Source organism: Simochromis diagramma, unplaced genomic scaffold (assembly GCF_900408965.1).
Source record: "Simochromis diagramma unplaced genomic scaffold, fSimDia1.1 OVJJ01000402.1, whole genome shotgun sequence".
NCBI lineage: Eukaryota > Metazoa > Chordata > Actinopteri > Cichliformes > Cichlidae > Simochromis > Simochromis diagramma.
Genome location: NW_024386972.1, coordinates 1,736,941 through 1,764,535, shown reverse-complemented (window position 1 = coordinate 1,764,535; position 27,595 = coordinate 1,736,941). Strand labels below are relative to the sequence as shown.

At 39.8% G+C, this 27,595-nt stretch overlaps 2 protein-coding genes across 5 annotated transcripts in view; one reads left to right on the top strand and one right to left on the bottom strand.

Annotated features, from left to right (window-relative positions):
• afap1l2 (actin filament associated protein 1-like 2) overlaps window positions 1–27,595 on the bottom strand; it is a 41,039-nt gene that overhangs the window by 11,877 nt on the left and 1,567 nt on the right. For 2 of the 4 annotated variants that reach the window (XM_040039352.1, XM_040039355.1), the window contains exons 2-4: window positions 14,953–15,081; window positions 10,654–10,716; window positions 7,295–7,386 (exon numbers count right to left, since the gene is read on the bottom strand). In XM_040039352.1, coding sequence (XP_039895286.1) covers window positions 7,295–7,386; window positions 10,654–10,716; window positions 14,953–15,081 — 284 coding nt within the window. Of the gene's footprint in view, window positions 1–7,294; window positions 7,387–10,653; window positions 10,717–14,952; window positions 15,082–21,014; window positions 24,090–27,595 lie in introns of those variants that run through there. The other 2 variants (XM_040039354.1, XM_040039353.1) reach the window with 2 other exon arrangements.
• On the top strand, window positions 4,673–7,816 carry LOC120738198 (kelch repeat and BTB domain-containing protein 13). The gene has a single exon (XM_040039359.1). The coding sequence runs from the start codon at window positions 4,884–4,886 to the stop codon at window positions 6,399–6,401; it is 1,518 nt and encodes a 505-aa protein (XP_039895293.1). The 5' UTR covers window positions 4,673–4,883; the 3' UTR covers window positions 6,402–7,816.

The window sequence follows — 27,595 nt, the reverse complement described above, 5'->3', positions numbered from 1 at the left end:
CCCCTGGTTGGGGGTGACGTGAGGGAGACAGGATGATAGACACAGTGTGGAGCCAAAGTTATAATAACTGGTTAAATGTAGAGTGGTGCAGAAAGTTTGTCACTGCCATTTGTCAGTCTTATGGGCTGAATTTGCTTCTCTTTCGGCAGTGCATTGGTAGACCATATACAGTCCATCTACCTGCACAGAGCATCTGCTGTCACACGTGTCCAAAGTATGTGGTTCAACCAATCTGTGGTCTTGTGAAACTGAGCTTTGAAAATAAGGAAAAGCATCCACTGCAGCGCATGTCTATGTTTTCAATACTTTATTTTTGAACTTTAATGTTTTTTCAGACTTCTGCACCCTCGCCCCATTCTGGCCCACTTGTCAACCATTCGGCATTCAGCCTACGCACGGTTGAACAACGTGCCGTTTGGGTTTTTAAAGGAGAACATGGGAACACATTTGCATTGCTTTTGCATTTGTGTTCAAAACTTCTCCCCAGGCTATGTAGGCAAACAGCTATGTAACCAGATATAACCATGGTAGTATAAAACAAGCATTACTAATCAGCATCTTTTAGGAGATGCTTTGAAACAGCATGTTGTACCTTTTATTAAAACTCAGTCTTGTGGGAAAAGCTGTCAACTTCAAAAATGCAGGTAATTTGAAGACCATATTAATTAATCAGGTGTTTATTTTTCACACTTTGAACAACCTTAAACCTTTGGACTCATGCATGATGTGTGGGGGAAGGACCTTCCAAGAAGGAAGAATTTCATCACTGGAAAACAGCCTCAATACCCTGAAGTTGCGACATAATCCTATGAAGTATCTATGGTGGCAATCAGAAGATGGCAGATATGCAAGTTTGGTCTTGGTGCAATCTGGAAATAAAATGACTTGCCCGCTTAAAAACTTCAGTAGCTGCCAGTGAAGATGCAATCTATGTATTCTTTTTCTTATCTCAGATAAACTGAGAGATACTGGAGTCAGTGAAGTTAAAGGAAGTTAAAAAAATTACATATATCCCACTGTTTGAATTCTTTCACTTTCACTTCTACTTATTGAAATTAGTATACTTTAAAGCATTCTGCTTATTTTTATTATATTTACTTATTGTACAGCTTTCACATTCTCTGAAAGGTTGCAGTCCTTCAGCTGCTCTGTATAGTAAACAGAATAACTCAATATACCATATGATGAGAGTGTGAATGGTACTTTTAGTTGCCCCAAATCAGCCACGCTTAAAATATACAGAAACAAATGAGAGAGAAAGCAGTGATAAATTGTGTTTAGCGGTCACAAACCTGTGGTGGGTCTTCAGATACCAGAGTGATTTACTGGTTCAGCTTAGAAACAGAACAACAAAAAATAAAAACACAGCCATATTTGTCTGTTTGTGTAAAAATCATTATTTCTGATGTGGGCTGTCAGTGACAGACGCAGCAACTCCCAGTAAACAGGGAATTCCCTGTTAGTGAGCTTTTCCCACCATATCACTTCAGTGAGCTAAGACATTTTCAGTAATCCATAGCAGATGTTATAATAACTGGCGTCATGTCACGGTCCGCGAGCAGTCACAGTGATGAAGACTCACTTGTGTGATTTGCCTGCATGCCTGAACATGGAGGAAAGCAGCCACTAAGCAATGTGTTGGCAGAAATGTTATCACGGCCGTTTAGGGAGGGTAACATCCCTTATACATCATGGAGCTATTTAAGATGCGTCATTATACAAGCAGTCAGTGTGTCATGAGACCTGCTCTCGAAAATGACCAAAATATATAAAGTCTATTTAAACACACAGGTAACTGATGCTGATAATAACTGATGCTGTTACAGGTATATTGGCTCACTTGTGCCCACATATTCTTCTGAACTTTCTTTAATTCGTAAGTGAAACTGTCAGTGTGTGTGTGTGTGTTTCCAGTGAGGTGATAAGCAGAAAAAACCTACCATGTTTTTTTGATAGCAGGAAATACTGAAGCAAATCAGCAACGGCAGAAGTTGTACTCTTGGTTTAAACACCCTACTATGAGGCAACAGTGATAACCACTGAGATAAGATGTTGGCATTACTAGGGTGTCTATTGACCATTGTTATTTTTAATCACAGGAGTTACATCACTCCTTCTTACTCGTTTATTTCTGTAAAATTATTATAACTTTATAATTTAGGTTGTAGAAAATGATGGAGGCAAAACTAAAATTAAGTCATGTAAACCCCCGTTTATCCTAATTGCCAACAGGGGGCTTCAAAATTTAATTCAACTGTAAAGAAATCAATGAAAATATTTTAGATTTTTCCTGATTTATGATCTAGGTAAATTCTCTCCTCGTCAACTTATCATCTCAATTGCTATTTCCAAGTTAGATTTATGTTTATTTTGTATATTAATGTTACATTTACCCCCAGCCAATTACCCAAGTGGCTCAGGATCACGTCTCTGCTTCTTTTGCAGATGATCAAGCGGTGACCTCAAGAAAAACTTGCTGCTGAGTATGAAACTATAGGAATGAGAATTAGCACTTCCAAATCTGAGGCCATGATCAGAAAAAAGAATAGCGCACAAGCTGATTTTAAGACTCTCTAGGTCTGAGTGGAGATGGACATCGAAAGATGGATTGATGTGTGTTTTGGCAGCGATGTGAGCGCTGTACCATTTTTTTGTGATTAAGAGAGTGCTAAGGGAAGCACTGATCTTCCGACCTTCACCTTTGGCCGTGAGCTCTGGGTAGTGCCTGAAAGAACTGAATCATGGATACTAGCGTCAGATATGAGCTTCCTCCGAAGGGTGGCTGTATTCTTCCTTAGAGGAAATTTGTAAATTGAGAGGGATTCAGAGCCTGGCCACTACTCCACATCAAAAGGAACCAGATGAAGTGGCTTGGACATATGACTAGGATGCCTCCTAGGTACCTTGTAGGTGAGGTCGTCTGAGCATGTCCTGCTGGGAGGAGGCCCTGTAGCAGATCCACGATACACTCGAGAGATTACATCTCTTGGCTGGTGTGGGGAGTGGAAGGTCTTGGCATAGAGTGTGTGCCCTGAGACTTGAGCCCAGATAAGAAAATTGATGGTGGATGGATGTTATGTTTAGAGTGAACAAACAACAATCGATTACGGGTATGACTATCTTGGTATTGACAAGTTTCTGCCATATGACAATGTGCTCTCAGTGTCCTCAACACTTAGATCCACCCCTCGCTGTTGATGCCCTGATTTAAAGTATTCAAGATGACCATGGCCAAAATGCCAAACTCAATCCAACAGGTGACAACATTGTGGCTATGTCCGGTTTTACATAGAGCTCATGGTTTCATAACCCATATATACTGCAAATAACAAGTCAAGAGAGTTAGAGACAAGCCTGGTCTAAGCCTTAATAATAGTTATATACAAAAGCAGTTAACAGGAATTTCCTGAGAAAGTTATTATTCTGTTTCTCACTTCTCTCTCACTCTCTCACTGCAAGAGTGTAAACTTCTCCAGAGTTTAAAAAAAAGTAGTCAAGAGTTAAGCATCTGCTATTAATTAAAACAAAAAGTCAGGCATTCCAGAGGAACCGCAGTAAGCCACCCCAGACTGCCCACCCACTCTTATCTCTATCTTTTTTCTTTTTCTTTTTACATTTCCTCAACTCCAAAAATATTAAATTGGCTTGTTGTCTGAGCCAAGCCTGAAGAGAAGCATAGTAAGCCATTCCAGGGAGGTGTTGCACTGGTGAAAAAGCATCAGGGACATGCCAGGTGTGTGTATCCATTCTCCCAGAAGACTTTGCTATTCTTCTGTCTCTAATAGTCACTTTAGCCCCTTCCTTTCACTTCTCTCACGCACAAACACACTTCTTCACCACAGAAACATCGACTAGAAGGGAAGAAATGAGGAGTCGGAGGATAAATAACAAAGCAAGGAGAGAGGGTGGCGGGGTGTGGTGGAGGGGCTTTGAGTAAAGAGTGGGAAAAGAGAGCCCAAAAAACGAACAGTCAGAGGAACATGGAAAATCCCTGGTTCCCATGCCAAGAATTCGGTGCAGTGAAAGCACACACACACACACACACACACACACACACACACACACACACACACACACACACACACACACACACACACACACACACACACACACAGTGCATCTGAAAGCCTGCTGGGAGCTCAATGTAAAAGGTGGTGATAAAAATTATCAGTTTGGTTTCTAGAGAACAGAGTTCAGGAAAAATCCCTGATCCTTTGCCTCTGTTACTTGTTACTTAGTAACTTTTTTGATTTAGAAATTATGAAATTAAAAATTTAATGAGTGAAAATAAAAAAGAAAAGAGACTATACGTTATCTACGTGGCTGGAGGCAGAATGCAAAGATTTCACATGACACAAACTATTTGTTTTCCTGTTATTTTGCCTTCTTGGGAAAACTTTGACCTTTTCTAAAACCTTGATATTTTTGGTACCAGTCCCTTTTTTGCCAGCTTAATCCTTTTCAAGTTACCTACTTAAAATGTATGGCTGCAAATGGATTTTCATGTGTAATTTAAATAGCCATTTTAAACCAAGCTGGATTTAAAGGGATAACGTAATCATGAATAATTCAGTAAATACTTACTTTATGCTAGCCAGTCTTATTGCGGTTATGATAATGACCAGTTGCCGGCAGCCACATTACCGCTACAGTGCATGTCAACAGTTTTCCTTTCCCTGCCTGACGCTTGCAAGTGGCACAGCTGCTATCTATAGTCCATCTCTATTTTAAGACCATGCAGACAGGACGCAATGGAGCTCACACAAATCTTTATTTACCATGCAGCTCGAGGGAAAAAATGGCTATTCCACACTCGAGTCACACACAAAATAATTACTTGAGAGGCCGTTTTAGGAAGAACAGAGATCCTGGTTTAAGAGACCATGGAAATGCCCGAAGGCCTGGGAATCAACCGGGATATTCATGCCGAGAATGCGACCCTTGATCTGGAGAACAGAGAGTACCAGGCAGGCTGGCTGAGAGTGAGGGTGGAGGACAGTTGGTTCACTGTGGAGCGGGCTTTTCTCCTTAAGTACAGCGACTATTTCTGTGCTCTTTTTCACTCTGGGATGAAAGAAAGTCAGCAAGATGAGCTCTACCTGAAAGGAGGAGTGCACGCAAGAGGTTTCCTCATTGCCCTTGCAGTCTGCAGGGGAGAGATTCCCACCATCAGTGAACCAGATGAGCTTGTCGAAGCGGTCGAGTGTGCTGCTTTTCTACAGGTTGAACATTTGGTCCAGCATCTTTGCGACATTATAGACTCGGACAACTGCCTTCTGCTTTACCATACAGCCTCCATATTTGGGGTGCACGCACTGTTTCACAATGCTGCACTCTTTCTTTGTGACACCTTTGATGATCTCAAGGATGAAGCAGAAAGTTCAATCCCTGAGGAGCTGCTGCAATACTCTCAAACTTTGTCCCCTTCTTCTTTTATTGCTATAGGGACCCATTCTCCTTCACTGGAGCTGCTGCAAGACTCCTTCAGGGTCGTTTGCTACCTCGACGAAAAAGAGGGGCAGTGGAAGCATCTGACAGACCTACCAACTGCTTGCAGCACCTCCATGGCTGGAGTAGCAGTGGTTGACAATCGCTTATATATCGTTGGTGGGGTTTTTGGTTACAGTAAGGACACAGTGGACAGTAGCTTCTGCTACAACCCCGATTCAGGACTTTGGACTACTCTCCCAGGTCCCCAGCAACCCAGATATAATTTTACCCTTCTTGGGCACGAGGGTCAGCTCTACGCCATTGGTGGAGAGTCCCAAAAGAATATAATTTCCACAGCAGAGAGGTATCATGTTGTAAAAGGAGAGTGGACATTTATACAGCATGCGCCACGACCCGTAGCATCTGCAGCTTGTGCTGTCGCTAGACGACGGATATTTATTTGCTTCTGGAAGCCACCAGACACCACAGACATCTATGAATACGTACCTGTGAATGATGAGTGGAAGCTTGCTACCACACTGATCAGACCTCAGAGCTATGGCCACTGTATGGTAGCTCACAAGGACAATTTGTATGTGATGCGCAACGGGCCTTGTGACGACTTTCTTCGCTGTCTAATGGATTGTTATAATATCACAACAGGCCAGTGGACAGCTATGCATGGGCATTACATCAACAGCAAGGGAGCTCTGTTCACCGCAATGATCAGGGGGGATTCTGCGTTCACAGTGAAACACATGTTAACTCTTGTGTATACCATCACTGAAAATGGATGGAAGCCCCGTAAGCAGATGAACGGATTTCCAAAGAGTGGTTCACTGTGGACATGTTTACTCAGGCTTCCCAAGACGGGGCCAGTTATACCACAGCTGGATGCAGAAGGCAAGGAAGGAGAAATGCCTCTGTCAGACCTGTCTGAGGCATATCTGGAAGCTATACAGCACTTGTGAAATTATTGTACAACTGAAAAGTAAAGCGTTTTTTGAGTTTTTAAATGATAAAACAAGTCCTCGAAAATACTGCTGCTAAATAATTCTGAAGGCTCCAAATGGACAAAATGGACATTGACTTTATTTCAATGCATCCAATTCACATGCACTCTCACACACATGCTGACAAGCACTTGCACTGATTAACAACAGCTGCTACTGCAGTTTATAGTAGGGAGGCCACTGTGCATGTGTGTAAAGTTCAAAGGCACTGACGGGATGTTTTAAACCTTTTTCCTGAAGTCACACTGGGCCAATTCAGAAGCCACTGGTCTCCTAGTCAACATGAAACACAGTGTAGTTCCCTCTCACACACTCCTGAACAATCACCTCTCCAGTCTTGTAGCCCCATGGGTTGTTAAATACCTGCTTCTGAGGGAGAACACATTTCACGAAGCCTCGGCTTGCAACTCTGATGGTTGAGGGGAATGATTTTGGCTTGCATGACCACAGACGTTATTTGTGTCATTATATTAAAATTGCTGCAGCTGGGTTTCAATATCTGACAACAACCCATTAACTTACAGTACTTTTTACTGTAAGTTACAGTACTGTTTTTAGCACTACGCTTCTTAGTGATAGCTGTGCACATACTGTAACACAAGACCAAAATGCTGTCGGTTACATATCAATTTGGAATTTGTCTTCTGGCTTCTTTGGTATACAGTAGGATATCTTGATCACCACTGATTTGTTCCATCTACTATATTACTTCAGCCACTGACTTGGGTCAGTGCTATTAACATTCCCTCAACCACAGTGGCAGAGACCCAAATATTTGTGCTTTTTAAGCCAAATCATTCTGCATCATTCTTCTGTTACTCCAATTATGGAAAGAACTGGTCAACACTTACTGTTCTGGGGGGTGGCAGGTCGGGAAGGTTCTTTTGTGGGACGGGGACACGTTTTGCTGCTTTTCCATTGAGCAGGGCATCTAATCTGTCATCTTGGTAACACAAGCAGAGAGTGGAAGGTCAGTATATACCAGGCATTTTGCATTTAAATTTATTTCCATAACATACCAGAACATTTCAGGATAAATGAATAGCTGTCATTTATCCTGAAATAAATTCCACATATCCAGCTATCTCGGTTAAATATTAATGCAGTGGTATCCCCAACTGAACACAATGATATAATCTTCATATATATATATATATATATATATATATATATATAAAAAAAAATATATATAGCTATATATATATATAGCTTTTCAAACCTTGCAGTCAACCTGTTCATAACTGGGCTTTGAAAGTGCAAATTTAGGATACTTGTTTGTTCCTGCTGAAAGCCATGGTCTGTTAAGCTAATCCAGAGGTTCCAAAACTGTGAGCTGAGGCAAGTGAAAAATAAACATGCAAGAGTTTGCTGACGCTATCATGTTCACATCATTTGTGTAAGATTCAAAATATTTCCTTTAACAAAGTTAATTATTGATAAAAATGGTACGATGTAGGGCATGAGTTAATATTTTGCCTCTGAACGGGCATGCTAGAAAGAGTGTTGGCTATGTTAGCTATGCTAGCATTTAGCATGCAGATACGGAGTGATAACATCATATACAGTATGATAACAAACCTCTACACTGTCTTTAACCAAACTCCCCCAAATGTTAAAATACTAACAATGGTTGTGGTGTCAAGCATTAAGTCATCATTTTGTCTTTTTTTTTTTCTTTGTTTTATCATGCTAACCTAAACCATTTAGGATAATATCAGTAGGTCATTTTGATTCATGCATTTATCTTTTTTCTAATATTGTAAGATCTTTACCTTACCATATAAACCATCTTAAGGCAACTGTTTTTGTGAATTGGGGGTGTATATTTAATATTAATATGAGGCCTAATGAGCGTGACAAAATGGCACAGCAATTTTCTCTTTAAGATTTTCTTCAGTGTCTTATTTTTTTTGGTCTCAAACGTGACCTTAAGAGAACATCCTTAAGCCAACTAGAGTTCATATATGTGTTATAAAAATTCCCCGTCTGTACCTTTGCTCTATACCTTTTTGTATCATTACAAGAATAGAAACACGCTGATATGAACTGCAGTAAAAGCACTGCATTACCACAGGCTGCACGTGTACTATCACGTACACGTAAGATAATTGAACCAGGCTGCCTGTCGTTTTATGAGCAATGCTTTACAGTAAAAGAAAAGGTAAATAAATAAATAATGTAGCTCATCCTATTTTAACAAACAAATAAAGTTCACTCCGAGTGTATTTCATCCCCCCCTCACATGAGTTTCTGTGGTAGACAGCGTGTGGCTTTGTAAGCATCGCTGCTGAAAATATGTGTTAACTCTAGTGCTCATTCAAACCACATTCTTTATCACTGTCCAAACAAAACAGGTCAGTCTCAGATGTTGAGGCTCTGCGAAGAAACAGACAGGAAATGGTGGGCGAGTGCTGAGGAGCTGAAGGGGCCACAGCTTGCAGCGGCTTATCATGTCTGTTCAGTTGAAAGTAAACTGAGCATGAGATGGAAATAGTGTAACAACTATGCGCCATCTGACCTTCATGGATAAACGCAAAATTACACTAAAAGCCCTTTTTTAAAAAAGAAGGAAAAAAAGGGTGCTTTCTTTGTTTCATATTCAGAAAAATTTACTCTGAAATGAAGCCATCATAACAGGATTATGTAAGTACAGTAGGTAATTTGTAAGCAATATGAATATTAGCTACACTAACGATATATAATACAGACATGACGAGCTTTTGCCAGAAACCTTTTATGTTTAGATTGGCGACCTGTTCTGTCGTTTATCCTGATAAAGAATAAGCGGAAGAGAATGGATAGATGGATGGAATAATCCAAGAATAGATGGATGAAACCTAAAGAATGACAAGGAAATGTGAAAATGTGACATTCAACTCTGTGAGGTTGCAAACTTTGCCTTGATCTAAATTTGTTCGCATGCAAAAAATCTACCTAGTTTACCATCTTAGTCAGCAGTTCTTTGGTTTTTACTGGCATGCAACACCGTGTACTGCTGATGCAATGCCAATGAATGGTGGGTGAGTTTGGCAGGTATGTGGTCGGAAAACAAAGAATAAGATTAACTGAAACAGATGCCACCAATTATGAGAATTGATATTCATTCTTTTTTCAAAGTATTGAGCTTTATGTCAAATAGATTTTTACACCTGTTAGTATAGTAATTTAAAAAAAAAAGAACCTGCTGGAAAAGTCAGCAGTGGCTAATAATTATTGGGATTATTGAGCACAAACTTTTATGAAAGATTTCAGTTTTGTATGTGACATTTGTCTTAATTAGTTGAGCTTGACTCAAACATTGTTATAAAACTATGTCAGTAATTCCGTGTTAAGCCTTTCGTTTATTAGCCCTAATTTTCAACAGAATAACATCTTTAAATATTATTGTTTGAAGCCTGTAGTTTTTAGGCGTATACGAGACAATTCAGCACAAAGAGTCTGTGTATGTGTGAAGTTGTAAAATTAGTAATTTGTGGGTGTTTTCTTGTGCTAATCCAAATGTATGCAGTTGTTTTTTGACAGCTGACGATGCCTTATTGACGTAAAAATTTTGCATTGTGGATTACAGTTCAGTGCAGTGAAGGATCAGTTTGTTCCATAATCCAGTTTGCACAGTGCTTAATTGAACAAACCAGAAATCGAGAGCACAAGAGATTTACATTGTACATAAGATATTTGAGTGGACATAACAGTTTTTATCAACCAAAATTTATTTAACTAATTTGTTATCTATTAACTCATATTACTGTTATATTATTCTTTCACTTTCCTGGTTCACTGTGTACAGAATTTTGTAATACAATATGGTAAAGTAAGCCAAACAGCCTGGTAAGACTATGAAGTCATTAAAAAATTATGGTGCTAATACGCAGATCAGTCTGAACAGTGATATAAGCAATTTCGGACAGATGCGGCCAAGGCAAAATGGGATTGAATATCTGCTTTAATATATTTTAGGCGAGTGTTGATGATTTATTTATGCACAAAGAGAAAATGTACACCTCAACAATTGAGTTTCAATGTACAAGCTGGAATGTGGAACAAGCGGTGCTTCGGTGCGCTTAACAGTTTACACGTTTTCATTCAATCTGCCATCAAACATTTACATTTGCATTTCTTATTATACGATTTTCAAAGCTATACTTACATATACATACAAGAACCACTAAGTCATTTTCAAAGTTCAAAGAGCAACATTTAAAACTCACACCTTTACCATTTTTTTCTTTTCCCGGAACGACTTTGTTCATGTAGATATACTCCTCATCAGCACCTGTAAACAGAGACAGCAGAAGGTGATTAACTGCTGACAGCAGTGCACTTTTGCATAGATGTTTTTGCTCTGTGGTTAGCTACCACAAACACCTTTCTTGAATTTAAGCAAACCTTACAAAACAACAAACACAAATGCCAAGAAAATATGAGCTTATGCACAGGTATTTTTGTTTTTTTTTTACTGTTTAACGCTTGCTTTGAATTCCCAAAGTTGATTTTTTTGATTTGGTTGAATATATTCACAGTGTGACTTAACTGCAAACGATAACACGGAAAGAATGCATATTTTGCTTTCCCTTGAGACAGCTGATGGGAAAATCTGATTCCACCTTGGTGCAAAACAAACTTCCATCGTGCTTGTCAAAAAGAAGTCCAGGATAAAAGGGAAACTTCACCCAAACAAGTAGTCCTTTGTGCACATAGATAGGGCCACTATTCACACCCACTCTTACCGTGGCAAGCATTCATCAGGCATTAGTCAGAGTACTCCTTGCCTGCACAGATACAGCACTGTGTCACGTCTGTAGCGGAAGTTTTACATTGCTTTTTAATATACAAGGCAACTCCTGAACTTAATCCACCTGTTCATAACAATCATGCATTCACAAAAACTTTGCATTTGACTCTAAAAGTGATCCAGTTTCTGTTTCTTTTGCATGGTTAGAGGAGCTGATCATAACCAGACTAAGGAACTAAAGGATGAACTTGACTTCACTTGCACTCAACTCTTCAGGCAAAAAGTGGAGATGATGAAACCTTCGGACATACATCAATGCTAGAGTCAGCGAGGAAAGGACTACAGCTGGAGTCATGTCACTCTCAACATGGTGGAGTAATTACAAGCTGGTGAGGACATCGCCATAACATTGCCACACAAACAGTCTGAAGAAAGGCCTTTTCTTGAACAATAAACACAGAGGTTGTGGCTACGAAGGCTCCAGTTGGTTACTGTAACCTGTTATGGGAATTCGTTCTGGAGCTGCAGCACAGTTTTTCACTGGAATTAAATATTTTAGCTGACTTAGATTAGAGGAAATCAAACAAAACTCTAACCTTGGGTGATACTGCGGAGAAGGGCTTCTCCTTTGAAATAGATATCATGAGGTGAAACCAAACAGCAGCAGCATAAAATGATGTTTTGCCTGTACAGTGAAAACAGATTTTCGGGGAACAAAGTTGAAATGCTATTTATAAATTGCTGCTCAGAGGAAGTGAGCATCCCCAGAGGATAAATGCAGCTTCGGAAAAATGATACAGCTTGGAGCCAGAAGAGGAAGTACGGAGAGACGAGTCCAAGACCTGAACATGGAAAAGCTTGACTGCTGGTGTGTGTTAGTGAACAGTGTGAGAGCTCTCTGAGAAAAACAGGGCGAAAGAGAGTTGACTTTTAAAATCCAGAAGTGAGAAGGTGACAGCAAATGACAAAAATGGCAAAGAATCGGGGTCATTACAAAAACCACCCAAACAAACAAACAAAAAGTCATTATCATATTTGTGTCAAACTATTTTTGAGGTAGCGGTAGCATGTCATTAATTAGTTGCTTCAAAGATTAAGTAGCTGGCATAGAGCACCATAAATCACATCAGCCCACCAGCAGTTGCAAGAAAAATAAACTCATCTGAAGCTGTTTAAAAAGTTAACAAGCTGTACAAGACTCCAGTTTTTTTTTAGCTTGATTATAAATTGAAAATTGTAAAAAATTGCATGAAGCAAATAATTTTGCAACAGAGGGAGGAATGTAGTAAAAAAAAAAAGAGCAATCCTGCAGGCACAATGTGGCTTTAGCTACCAAAATTGAGATTAAGTGATGTTTTTGCAAAGCTTGCAGGGATATGATTATGAAAGGTTAGTAAGAGCTCAAAATAACAAAATAAAACCAGAGTAGGTGGTTTAATAACTTCTCCTAGGCCAGTTTCACTTAAGTGTGGGAAATGCAGGGAATGACCACATGTTACATAAGATACTTTGTTGGATGGCAGATTAACTGCCAGCCGGTCCATGCAGCTTTTGAATGAATTGAAACATTTGTGGTTAACCTTCAACCAGTGTTACAGTTTTAGATGCAAAAATCAAGAGAACAGTTTAAAGGTTTGTGACAAATTCTTCTACTGAAATTAACTTTTTAAAAAAAAAAAAAAAAAAGAAAAACCTAATAATGCACCAAACAACAAAACAAAACACTGCAACATTGTTGTAAGTGGATTTATGCATACTAATAGGCCAACTAGAAACACTTCCACAGCAACTTTAAAGTGAACCTTTCATACTTTTTAATTATTTCCTTTCACACACTTATGGTACAAAAAACATACACCCTCTATCAAGTTTTAACATAAAATCTAGACCCTAACATCAGGTCTTAAAATAAGCTCAGATGAATAATAAAACATGACACATCACAGTGTGTCATTATTTATTTACTATAAGAAAAACTAAACCAAATTGCTGAAGCAGTGTGTGAAAAACTAAGCACATCCCATAATTTAATATTTTAATATTTAATAATGACGTGCTTATCAGTCTTTCACATCATTAAAGAGGAATTTTGAACTTCTTTTCTTTAAAACACTGGTTCACTTCATTGAGGTTTCCAGGCATTCATTTATGCACAGCTCTCTTACTTTGACTGCATCATTGCAACACTTTGATTCTTTTCTTTTTCAGTCATTCTGTTGTAGATTTACTCTTGTCCTTGGAATAATTTTTCTATTTCATGATCCAATTTCAGGCAAGCTGGTCGTACAGGTGGCCTCGCACTGGACTCTAGAATACTTTGGTGTACAGAGCTCATGGTTGACCCAGTGATGCAAGGTTCACAGGTCTTATGGCTGGAAAACCAACCTGAATCATTAACGTCCACCACCGTGCTTGACACTTGGTAATGATGACCTTGACATTAGGCGTTTGTGCTGATATGCTGGGTTTGATTTTTCCAACCGTGGTGCTGTGCACAGTGGCCAAACATATTCACTTTGGTCTTGTCTGTCTAAAGGACATTGTTTCAGAAGTCTTGTGGTTTGTTCAGATGCAGCTTTGCAAACCGAAGCCATGCTGTCATGATCTTTTTAGAGAGAAGAGGCTTTCTCTTGGCAACTATTCCAAAGAAGCCATACTTGTACAGTCTTTTTCTATTTGTACTGTCAAACTTTAACATTAACCATGCTAACTGAGGTCTGTAGAGTTTCTTGGGTTTTTTTGTAGAATTTTATTACTTTGGGGTCCGACCACTAAAATGCCAAAACTTGATAAAAGTGCTCACACTTGCAGATAATCAGTTAATTAAAGTGTCTTTGTTTAACAACACCTTGCTGCTACTTAATTCCTATCAAAGCAGTTAGGCTGTGCTTAGCTGTTTTAATGTGTTTTGGCTTATTTTTGTTAAAGATAATTACACAGTGTGATATATATGATGATTTTAGTTCATCTAGAGTTTGATCTAATTTTAGAACTTTAGTTTTACCAACACTGCACATCTACAGTTGCTCATGGTAGTGTTAAACATGACTAAATGTAACCACGGTTAGACTTGTTTAGGTCATTTCTCACTACAAATGTTACATGTAACATGTTTGCAGTAATTCTACTCTGCAGTTTGCTGTGAGTCAGCTAATTCTGCGGTTATTTAGACTTCACAGTATATCTAACCTCCCAATTACATACTGGGCAGAATAATTTTCTCTTCCTCTCATGAAATTTTCCTAAGGAAGTTATTATATTGTAGTTCAGTAACTGTATGTCTATGACTTGTTTGCACGCTTTCACTTCCGATTTGTTATTTTTTTAATCAAACATATCAAACAGATTTAAACTTTCCCCATAAAATATCCATGAAAATCAGTTCCTGAATAAATATGAAGTGAGAATTTGGTCATGCGGTTTCAGATTTGTATTTCTGTCTTCATCTGCTTTAAGTTTGAAGTTGTTTGGGCCGACATGTTAGAATATAGACAGATGTTGTTTTATTATTACCACTCACAGTTTTCTGACTTGTCTGGCATATATAAGTAAAACTCTAAGCAAGTAGGACAGTTTTTAAAAAAACTGTAGCTGGTTGCCTTGACCATGTCTACAAGCCTGAATGCACTGAGCTACAGCCGTGTGATTGGCTGATTAGATATTGCCATTAACAAGTAGAAATTGTGTACCTAATGAAGTCGCTGTTGAGTGTATATCAACTGTACTTTGAAAAGACGGGTGAATAATGGTCCACTGTTTCTGAAAAAGTGTTCTTACCAGTCGAAGCCCTGTAGGACTGGAGGAGATCAGACAGCAAACCCTTCTGGACGGTGGCGTTCCCACTCAGCGTCTCCTTGTCCAAGATGACCAAGAAGCGGTGGAGCTCCATCAGGAGCTGGTCCAGCACTGGAAGCACAGACAGACAAGAGGGGCTCAGATTTACAGGGGTATAAAAATTCCTTTAAATTTTATTACACTTTTCTTGGCAAGAAAATATTTAGAAGCATTAAGACAATGGCTTAAGACCAGGACTGTCAAAGTTCCCATCATCAAGAAAAGCAAGAGTCATGAGGGAAAACAAAGCCTGTAATCTTTCCAGACAGCCATTATCAGAATATTATGCTTTAATTTATGGCAGAGAACTTGTTCAACTTAGGGATTTGTCTTTTAACACTGATTTCAGTTCTTAGTTTTGCAGCTATTCCTTTCCCACTGACTTCCTTTTGTTCCTCAAGTTGTTTGCTGGTTGCCAGCATTTTGCATGGGAGAGACTCCTCTGAGGTTTTTCACTGGCAACAGCTGATAACCACTCAGACTTCATTTCTCATTCTCATTCCTCTCATTGAGCTGTTATTGACAGTTGCAAGTCCGTTTGAGGTTGTTTTGGGAGTTTAGCTAAAGGTCAAGCTCAGAGTAGGGAGGAGCCTAGGCTGGTGTCGGCGGGGCCAGTGTGTCTGGGTGCAGCCCACACACATCCTTCAGGGGTCAGCGCTGAGCTCAGAGTCCTCTCTGCTGTGTGGGGAGCTCTTTGTGTTTTCCTTCACTGTCTCTTGGCCTCATGAATAGGCCCCTTGCTACAGTGGGCCTCAGTGTGTGAGCACTTCAAGAGAAGAGACGGGGGAGGAAATAAAGAAGAAAGACCTTTTTTTTAAAGAGAAGGTGGGGCAGGTAGTGGTGGTTGGGGGATAGAGATGCGTAATTATTCCTGACATTTTTTTTTTGAAGAACTGCATATTTTCTGTTAATTTTCTAAAACATGATGAATTAATCTATTTTACATGAATTGCAAGCACATATAGCTTTATTAAGTAGGAGCATATTCTGATGTTTGACCATCAAATTCATCCGCTCCTCTGAGCTGACTGTTGGTCCAATGGCTGATGAAAAATGATGATTAGCCAATCAGTGCCAGAGGCGGGTTTAACACTACTTTTAAGTTGCTTTGAAGATGCGGACTAACATTAGAGTTGTGTGATACTTATTTACTTGGTATCAAGCTGGCAGCATGTCAGTACATTGCCAATACAGATATTATATTATTAATTTCCAAAGTATAGATCCTATTGTGCTAGAATCAGTCTGATACCAATTGGTATCGATACCATCGATATTTGGATTGATCCGCCCACCTCTACATTAAGCACTCCTGAGGCATGGATACTAAATAATAATGGAGGAACATACTGAGCTGTTTTGACTTTGCACTGCCCCACTCTTAAAATGAGATAAGATTCAAGTTGATACATGGATATTGTGACTGGTAAGGGAAAATCAAATCTTCTTCCTCAGGAATCCGTTCGAGTGGACATAATGTTAGACTAAAAATGGAAACTGAGTTTTCAAGTTGGCACTCCTGCCTGGTACCCAAGGGCAGACTTTAAAATTGTCATGAAACTGAATCTATTCTTTCCTGTTCATGGACATAAACAGTACTTCTCCAAACTGAAAGGGAAACAAAATTTGCCTCAGGAGGCAGGAAGTGGCAGAAAAACAGTTCTAATCCCACACAGGACCACTGTGACTTTCCTTGGTATTAATTTTACACTTGAAGATGACCTTACATTCATCATTTAACATACAATTTCACTCACATCTAATACCATTCAACAAGGATCATGTGTTAAAATACAGTATATGTATATATATATATGTGTGTGTGTTGCAGGTGAGAAACATCATTCCAACTGAAATAGATTTGCTTTCATTAAGACTGGCCCGTACATTAACAGATACACACCGCTGTAAATGAAAAACTGGTAAGAAAAAAACGAAAACAAAACCACCAATATTGTGTCAAAATCATCTGACCCTGCTTAAAACCTCAACTCTGCCCGACATAAAATGACAGTAAGTTGCCTTTTTTGTTGTTTATTCTCTATTAAAACTGTCAGCTCTCATTTTTTAATAGCTCCTTCCGTCTCAAACTGATTACTTAGTGGTATGTGTCAGCAATCTATTGAGTGCAATCATTCCCTCTGCTCTGTTTGCTACTCTCCCATACATGGCTAAACTTTTGAAAAAGGGGGGAACATTTTGCAGCGTAAGGTATCAGGCCCGGGTAAGTTTTGCCTTTCGGAAACGGCAAGAAGCTTTCCAAAAGCTACAGCACGCTAGGTTGTTTTTTGATGACTCTAACTCAAGCTGAGTCAACTTCTGCTGAGAGGCACCATGGAAAACATCACTGTATTGGACACATATAGATACACACATACACTGCTCTTTGTCTCAAAGCATTAGAGAAATGATTTAGACCACAGTCATTACAATTTTCAGTGTTTAGCTACTGATGTATGCCTGGTGAATATGAATCTAAGCATTTTTCCTGCTCCTTCTTCTTGTGTGTTTGCAGAGACTGACTCAGATGGCCTTTTGGATTGGGGACCCTGGGAAACAAAGTCAGCTGACAGGACAGGGAGGTCTGCAGCAGCCTGTCTCTGTGGGTTTTGGGTTGGCCAGACGCCCACTAAACATCCAGTTAGGGTCCGCAGCCTCCACAGTATAAACAATTCACTTCTGCAGAATAGCCAAAAGGAATCTGAATCAGAGAGGAATACTACTACTACAGTGATTTGTAACTGCTGCAGTTAAAACAGAGTAAACAGGGTACATAAGAATGAACTTGCTTTGCTTGAATTAAAACTTTCCAAACACCTACGCGATGTGATCTTGGATTTTCTCTTCCCCCTGCCTGATTTTGGACTTCCAGATTTGTGTTATGAACACAGTACATGACCATTTTTTGTCTGACTTCTCCCACACTACGCTTATCAAACACTTTACTGTGTTTGATAAGCACTCTTGTGCATTGTCAGGCAAATAAGTATCTATTTGCAGTGACGGTAAAGTTTCATAAAAGGTTTCCTGCAATCGTTGGCTAAAGCTTTTTACATTATCCTGACTGTCAATAAAGAAGGTTTATTTTTTTATTTTAAAGCAAATATTAACAAAAAATATCTTCCTTTTTTAAAGAGCCATCCAAAATTATGAATCGTTTTGCTGTATGTGCAGTTAAGCCCATGTTTTTTTTCTTTTAGACAGCCCCATGAACTGGTCTTAACCTTTCGTCTTCTGGTTAGGCAGGTTTCACAAAGTTTAACTAAAGATAAACAAACAAAACACTGAGACAGTATAGTGTCTCTGCTCTGCAAAAACTACCTAAAATGTTAGTTTAGCTTGTTAGAAATAGAAAAAAGCACAAGCTTAGGTTCCACTGAAAAAGAACTTTATGTTTCAGAAGTCTGGCAGATTGAGGAAGCTTGAGGTCCTGCATCAACTCTGACAGACCGCATTTAATTTTCTTAAATTAACAAAGCACACGTGGAATCTCATTTTAGCTGCTTTGAGGCTAAATCGAGTTGTCGATGCATTTTTCACATACACTTAGAGGATTAGGCTTAGAAAATATGCTGCGCTAATGTAATTTGACAAGAATCTAATTGGCCTTGCCTTCAAGTGTGGTCTCAAAACAGCAAGAGGGACCTGCAAGAGTAATGAGTGCTTCAAACAAGACTCCGATCCAAAGGAGAGGTCGGCATTTTGCTTGAATGTTGAACAGTCACATGTGTTCAAACATTCTTTTGCCATCTCTTTCTTTTCTTTTTTCAAATGTGTGTTTTCTCCTCTCTTTTTCTCGTATCCAAATCAAACTCGCCCCGTTTAAAAGTTTCTTTTCATCTGTACATCATCTCCCTCCCATCTGCCCTACTTTTAAAACAACTCTTAGCATACCAATTTCTGCTCCAGGAAATATCCTGGGCTCCACTGATGCAATATTTGTGCTGCTTCCAAGCATGTTTATGATGACTTTGATCAGCGGTGAATAATATCAACAGTGGCGGAGAGTTAAAGAAAACATAAACAAGTCGAAATGCGAAATTATCATTTTTGCTTCAGATTGATGATGCAACCGAGGCCGTTTCAGTGCAACCCGGGTATTCTTGCTTGTTCAGCTTGGAGCTGCTGGTAAAGGTCTGTTTGGGACACTTCCTTTAGTCTCTGAATCACAGTCATATTTTTGGGATGTGGTGCAGATGTTGAAAATAGTTGCAGATGTGCTTGCTTTGCTTTTCTCGAGTCTAAAATGTGCTATTGGACTTTTATATAACAGATTCTGACTGTGAAGATCTTTCCTTATATCTGCTCATATATGCACCTGTTTAACTCAAGTACGGTTGTGAAAAAACAAACAAACTACACCATGTGTGAAAAATAACTGCACCTTTGCTGCATCAACAGGAAGGCACAGCAGTAGGGTCAGTAGCAGCCTGCTAGAGTACTAAATGCACTTGAGTAATTGATCATTTGATTAATTGAAGTTTGCTATATAAGCACAGGCAGAGCAGGTTATCGGAAGGTTGGTGGTTGGAGCTGTTTGCTCCATGCTGCATGCCAAAGTATCCTTGGGCAAGATGTTAATCCAAAGTTGCTCTCCAATGCTTCCTTTGGAGTGTGAATCTGTCTGAATGTTAGACAGAATGCACTTAAGCATAGAAAAAAAGATCTTTTATGAATTGCTGTGAATGGATGACTTTGTATATAAGTGTTGTGTAACTTTGAGTGCTCAGGTAGAGACGAAAAGCACTACATAAAAACGAGTCCATCTACCATCCGCAGGACTGGACATCCCAGCAAACTCAGTCCAAGGTCAGACCAAGATATGTTCAAAGGAACTAGAAGAAAACCCCAAATTCACTCTCAGTCATCAGGATAAAGTTCATAACAGTGCATTAGAAGAAGACTGAACAAGTAGACACCAGAACGTTGTTTCTGTTTATCTGGATGTAGCGTGTTGAGTGGGAGAAACGTTTCATCGCTCATCCCAGTGACTTCTTCAGTCTAAGCTGAACAAGTACGGTTTATATTTGCACAGTTGCAACAGACCAAGCATTTCAGCACAAACACCTCATAACAACTGATGAACACTGTGGTGGAGGTGCGATGAGCTTGTTTTGCACCCACAGGACCTACCTTTGCACCCACCTTGCATTCACTGAGTTAACAATGAACTCCTCTGTATACCAAAGTATTCTAGAGTCAAATGCGAGGCCATCTATCCAACAGCTACGACTGGGCTCGAATGACATAATGCAACATGGAAGTGCAATGGCCCGCTAAAGGCTACCCTGGCCCAGTTAAAATGTGGCAGGAGCATAAGCGAGGTGTGCACCAACAAATACGCACAAACTTTAATGAACTGAAGCAATGCTGGAAAGAAGAGTGAGGCACATTCCTCCTCAAGATGCGAGAGACTGATAGCATCACACAGAAAAGGGCTCAAGTTCAACAGTGTAATATGTCATGTGTTGTTTTTCATTTGAGTTTGTATTTACTAGACTACAGAATGTTCTGATGCATAAAACCTTAGAAGTGAAAGAGGGTGCGCTTTCTTTTTTCCACATGAGTCTACATCCATCTCACCCAGCGTTTACTCATCCATTTACCACACCATTAGATTTGAAATCCAGAGGTGTATCTTGTTTATCTGATTTGTTTTTAAGATCACAACGTATTTAGCAGGAAGAAGAGTCTCACCACAGCAGGTGTGACCGTTTCTCCCGACATATTTTATGACTCACACTCACACTATGCACTCTACTAATGACATGTCACACAAAACACCAGAGATAAAACTGATTAAAACTAAAATAAATCCATGTTCAACAAGTTCAGTAAGCCAAACTGTGATTTCTTGCTTGTTACTGGAATGAACGATCAATCAACCAATCAAGACCTGATCTCTATGAATTGGTAAACACAAACAGCAAAGAAGTTCAAGCCATGACAAACATGAATATATGACATTAAATATTACAGATATGAAAAAGAGCTTATAAACTTACATAAATCCATTTCAGAGGATCGCTCTATTTTGGAAAAATCTAGTAAAAACTAATTTGCATGAAATGACACCAAACGCCGGCTCGATGATCTGATTAGCCTTGTGACTGACACTTACAGAGCTACGACTCCCAAAAGGGAAGTGGTGGCAAGAAGGAGAATTGGAACCAGTAGCCAAAGTCACAGTAAAAATGTTTGGACTGTAATGTGCTTTTCGCCCTGTCACACACTTAAAAGTGCTTCTGCTCCAGTAGACACGAAAAAACGACTGAAGCGGAGCTGGTTTGTATCAGGCGAAAAATGTGCACAACTGGAAAAAAAACCCCCAAAAAACCAAAGAGCTGCATGTGATTGATTTGTTCCAGGCTGCTCTTTCTTTGGTGAGAGTGGCAGATAATTCACTGATGAATAAAGGATCAAACAACAATTTGATTGGTGTTTCATCCAAATTGGCAGGTGCAGGTTTTTTTTCTATGTGAAACATGCTGGGTTCAGCTGTTGGACAGAGACTGCGACCGACATGGCTGGATTAATCCAAGCTGTGTTGTGGTGTTATTTCCATAGAAACCACAGAAGAGAAAAAAGGAGTCGACTTGATGAATTCAGAAAAAAAAGGGGGCCGTAAATGTCTGATAGCAACACTGAAGGACAAAGAGAGAAATGAAAAGTTGTATTAACAAATCAGTGCCAACCTGAGGCACACAAAAATATGACTGGTGATATCGTACAGCCTTACTAGCCCTCCCTGAGATGCCTAATGGACTAGCACATGATAAATAAATGCATTTTTGGAACTTACAACCTTTTATTCACTCTTAGCTGTCACCTTGTCCCATGAAATAGATGCGTTAAGTATTCCCAGGTTAAAAGCAAGCCATCACAGGTCTATGCAGTGTACCATTATGCCAAAATGCCTTTGAATTTCAGCATAAAGACAATGTACAAAGAACAAACCTCACCTCTGAGAGCAAATACTGTTATCAGTGTTTTATCTGGACCATATATCTAAAAACGGGACGCCGAAAAAACACAAAAAGTCTTTGCACCTACATATAGCCACAACATAATAAGAACACACAAAGGAATAGCGAAGATCACCAGTGATTACAAGTTCCTACGTTAGCATGTAGCAGTGTTCAAAAACCACTGAGATGTGGGGTTTTTTGTTTTTTCACATCCTAGTCACTTCCGTCACTGCTCATTGCACGGCGAGGCCATGGAGACCAGTAGTTGTGGGTTTTAATTCTGTGTAATGCAAAGCTAACTACCCAGAAGGACTGACTACAGTAGCACTTTCAGGTCCAAGGACTTGTTTCAAAGTACTGAATGAGATGAAAGAAAAATACAAAAAAAACAAGCCTATTCATACCGAGCCTTGTTACTACAAGCTGGTCTTGTAGCGACATGTTTTGGTCGTCAGGCTCAACACATTTTGCTACTTGTCACATATGTAAATTAAAATAATTTGGAAGCGACTGGATTTTGTTCAAAAAGTCTCTGTTTGGCTGTTCATCATCATAATTTCTATGAGACAGTTTTCTTCAGCAATACAAAATATAAAACATGGCTCAATTTAAAGTGCTCCAAAAATAATCTGCAGCAGTCTCACTTTCTGATAAGGTGATAGAGGTTGAGAAAGAGTTTTGCAGAGGAATTGATACAAGTAAGGCTTGAGAGCGTTCAGCAGTCTTATTATAGCCAAGAGCCCAAATAGTCGATTGATTTGAACACTGCAGCATGTTGTTGCACTACACACACACACCTCTCTCTAAAAAAACAGGAACAGATCAGTGAAATCAGCTCCCAAGTCTTTGATAGAAACAAAAACCTGAAGTCATGACTGCTCACAATGGAGAACTATTTGTTTTGGTATTTTTTTCCTTTCGTTTTGGAGGATAAAAATAACAGCATGAACAAGGAAGGAGGAACAACCTGCAAAGAAACAGTGTCATATAATTAAGAAGGTAAAAGAGAGTGGGCACGGCATGGGCGAATGACAACATAAGACTCTGAGCTGAAGAAGAATTCGCACAAAGCTCACAAGGGCAAACTCTCCATGCTGACCCTCCCATTGAGGTGTTAAACTATAAGGATGAAAGAAGTTATAAAGAAGCCACTTATCAAGAGTCATTCCACTTTCTTTTTCAAGTGTCTCCTCTTTCATCTTCCCTCTGCCCCAACTATTGAATCTTGCCTTTATTCGAATCACGCTTCAACTTTCTTTACACTCTTTTCTTTTCTTTTTTGTTTTTGGCGGTCTTTCTTTAGATCTGTGCCATCTCATTTATATTGAGGCTTACATCTGAGCCCTTGGAGAAATCAGGCAGTTTTTCCACTGCTGAAGCATGCTAATGGCCTCTAAAAGCCCAAGTAAATCTTTGTTGATTTTAGGAAGAGGCCTTGCTCTGCTTACAGAATTTTGTCTTGATTAGGATTCAATGCAGGTTACAGTAGACAGTGCAGATAAACGCCAAAGCTGAAGAGTCGACTCGTCGGATTAAAGATGTGATGCTGCAAATTTGTGTCTGTGAGGCTGCGTATACATGAGATTCGGGGAGAAAATAAAAACGATGCCGAAATCTGGCTCATCGCTGAAGCTTAGTGTCTGAGTTGTTGGCTTAATTTGACATTTTTAATGCGCTGGAATTTTAATAATGCTCAGAAATTATAATATAAACAGAGACTAATGATTCAAAACACCATCTTCTAAGCTGCTCTAATCATGATTTAATCAACAGTGGATCCATTGAAGGGGTTGCTTCAAGTGCAAACCTAAGGATAAATCTGCCTAGACACTGCTGTCTCCCTCTCCTTGCTAAGCATGCAACAGTAGATGGGCCAAAGCATAGCTAGCTAATTAACAAATACCTAGTAAATAGGCTAAATTCAGCCTAGAATTACATTCTCCAGGCAGCCAAAAATTACATTAACTTTGTACCATAAGACTTGCTCCAAAACAAACTTTCTCCTTGCCTTTGGCCTTTCTCACAAACACACACAGAGATGAAATATCTGTCAGCCCCTGGGCCATAAGGCAGAGGAGGCTCAGTGAGGTTCCACGTCCCCTTTTTAATCCACCACCCCGCCTGCATCCTTCACTCAAACCCCCTCACTGCTTCCCCTCAAACGCTTTCCTCACACCCCCGTTCTCTGGTGTGATGTGTGTATGCATGTATGTAGCACTTTGTGTGGCTTTTAAGTGAGTAGCGCTAAACTGATTAATTCAGAAAAAAAGACAAAGCTTTAAGAATGTGTCAAACTTCTTGACTCAATGATACAAAAAAAAGTGACAGACTAGAAGCGGCAATTCCCAGCCTCAGTCCAGCCACATTAAAGTTTCTCCGCTTAGTTAAATATCCCACAGAAAGGCTGCCAAGAAGGCCTTCGTGGAGAGACTGTGCATATGAGTGTGTGATTACAAGTGTACCTTCTCCAACAAAAGTGTACCTGGTGAGAAGCAAACAAAGTACAGGTTGATCCAGAGCTGGATCCATAAACCAAAGACACGTTTGATGTGTTAAAAATGGGCGAGAGTGCAAGCCAGAGGGCAAAAAGAGCCAAACTCACACAGAACAGGAAGACCGCCTTTCTTTTCATCATTTTTATAGCCTCATCCAGCTTCCTGAATTACCCACACTTCACTCACTCCCCGTTGGCAAGTTCATCCCATGACACACATACGAGTGAACCAGGAGACCCCATGCCAGCTCTAATGGTCTACATCTAAGCAAGCTACTGCTGAGCTGATAGCAGGTCAAACCCACTAGACCCACTGACAGTTTCATATTGTTAAGCTGCGCTGAAAAGCACCTTAAATTGATTGGCATGATCTGTGCTGACAGACTGAAGAGCATGCTAATATGGAGATACCGGCTTAAAAAGACATTTAGGAGGGGATCGGTGCCTTTTGGATTTGTAAAACTGTTCAAAAAATAATATGTGAATTAAGGTCAATGAATTTTATTTATTTCCAACTCCATCCCTTCCTTTCATTTGATAAATTATGGGATTTTGAACTTGAAGACGTTTTCAAGGTTTGGCGTTTGTGGCACTCTAATAAAAAGTGTGCCATTACTGGCATACACAGATTAAGAAAAGTGAAAATAGCTTTTCAGCATTTAGTGGTTTGTGCACAGCGTCTTTCACTGCAGCCACACACAGCACACAAATACTTATGGTTAAAAATACATTAGATTTGGTCACTACTGTGTTATACAAGCACTCGTTGTTGAATTGAGCAAAATGACCACAAATGATATTAATGGGTTCTCATGAGATTTGGTAAATGAGGGACTTCTTGACTAAACATTGCACCTGTTTGAACACCAATATGACTGTGCTGTGGGTCCAAATCCTACAGCTACCTGTGCCTTTAGGGGTGCCTTTGCTCCAGCTTGTAGAGGGCTCTCCACCAATTTCACCTAAATATCACTTCAACTCGCATGGCAGCACATTCTTGTTTTACTGCAAACTTTTAAAACTTTTGAAAACTATGCTCCACCACTCCTCAGATTCATACAGTTTTAAACTGTGAGTCTTCTGCATAATCTTCTAAACCAACAATGTCCACAAGCACATCTTTCAGCATGCCTCCATTTTTCTTGCATATTCTTTTGGAACTGCTCACAGAGGCAGATCACTGCTGGAGAAGAAGACTGATGGCTGAGGCGAGAAAAGAAGCCGTCGCCTTTATGGGTGAAACGCAGCTGTGAAGAACTGGAAGACAGGCATATGTAGCATATAGCTTTAGGCACAAATTGCTGGGATCCATATTAGCATGGAAGGCTAAATAAACAAGGGCATTAGGTGGAAGCCGTTGATTGACAAGGAAACGAAGATAATAAATACTGGAAAGGATCTTAGATGAAAATAAACATATGCTTCTATTCCCATTATGGGAACATTTAGTGGAATTACACTTTAATTATTTCTATAGTTCCACTTGTATATTATGAATGTATAATTTCTATGTCAAGCCAATACTATGAAAATATGAGGGTGTATAAGGACTTCATCCATTTATCAGCTGATAAAGACACAGTTAACAAGACATCTGGTATCAGTAAGTAATCTATGAAAAAAGAGGACTGTATAACTATTTCGACCGCTCTGATTATTTAATATTTTGTGGGCAAAAACACCAGCATGTGGGTTTTAATCAGGTGCAGGGCAAAGCGAGCTCAGGGCCAATGGCTGAGTAAAAAGGGCTCTAAGCGTCTCTTGGCTGAGCAGCAGAAGTGTGCGTTCTCTTTTGTAATAATCAATTCCCAAATATGTCTCACGACAGCCCAGAGGTCATGGAAACCAAACAAAGCTCCAGGTGGCTGAACTAATTCGATCCTCATCTCTGGCACAAGGTGTGAGAATCAGTGGCATGAGCTGCTGGGCTGCTTCTCTGGAAGAAAACCGGCACGAGTCAGATTTCAGAAGCACGAAACATTTCCAGAATACTAAATAATACCTTTCCTTGTCATCGGCCTCCCTGAATTTTCCCAGGTTTCCCTTTACTGTACCCCCTCCAATGGTTGCCTGTGGCTGTTAGTATCTAATTCACTGTCCTAGTGCGCTGCCAAAAGAGGTGCAGTCCAGCTTTTTTTCCATTTTTTCAGCCTGAACACACCGACTCATTCTCTGCAGCCTGTTTCTTACCCTCCCAATTCTGCCCTTCTCTAATCAATTACATCCCCACTGCAAGTCTGTTGCCTCTGCCTCCCCTTCATTGCTGACTCATAATTCATCGAATCATTGGCATTTTAAACACCTTTATCCCCTATCAGGATGACCTGATAGGCATCAAATGAAAGTGGTGCAAATCTCACTTCTTACTACTTTTAAAACCACTGACACACGCACAGCAGGCGGTGAAGTGAGCAACGTGGCTCCCCTGGTGGACGATCGCTGTAATATCATCGGTCCTAAAACATGACAACATCACTGTTTGTTACATGAGGGCGACGGATGTTATTACATGTTATTACGTGTTATTATATCATTGATGTTTTTGTCATTGTCAAATAATTTGTCATAATCTTGGGAGGGATGGCGGGTAACAAAAGAGAGGGAAATTCCTCTGAGCCCAATAAAAACATTTCCAGATATATCTGTGTTCAGCTAAGACAAAAACAAACATAAGGGATATGTGAAAAGAAAAGAAAAAAATCAGTCAAACGCCTCAGCTGGTATTCTCCCACAGTGGGTGAAAAATGCACATACGCATAAAACACCTCTGTAAGTGGCTGCTTGAAACACTGACTGTGTAATCTGATGGGCTGTGGGAGTTAGCAGTCTGGGCTCACCAGTCAGCTGGTAAACGGGAATGTGGGAGCAAGACTTTTTTGACTAGTTGCCATTGTTTCTACTCCAGCCAGGAGTCGGACAGTCACTCCTCTCAGCAGTGCAGAGGTCCAATGAGCGATGTTTTTTTTTTTCTTTTGCAGTTAGGCAAGCGAGGTGAGATTCACCTAACTTTATTTTAAACTCTGATTGTGTTAATCGGGAAGCATTAAAACGACCTTGCTCATCCCCTCGCGAGCAAATAACCACAGGAATTTGAGGAATGCTGTGAGAACGATGTTGCAGCTAA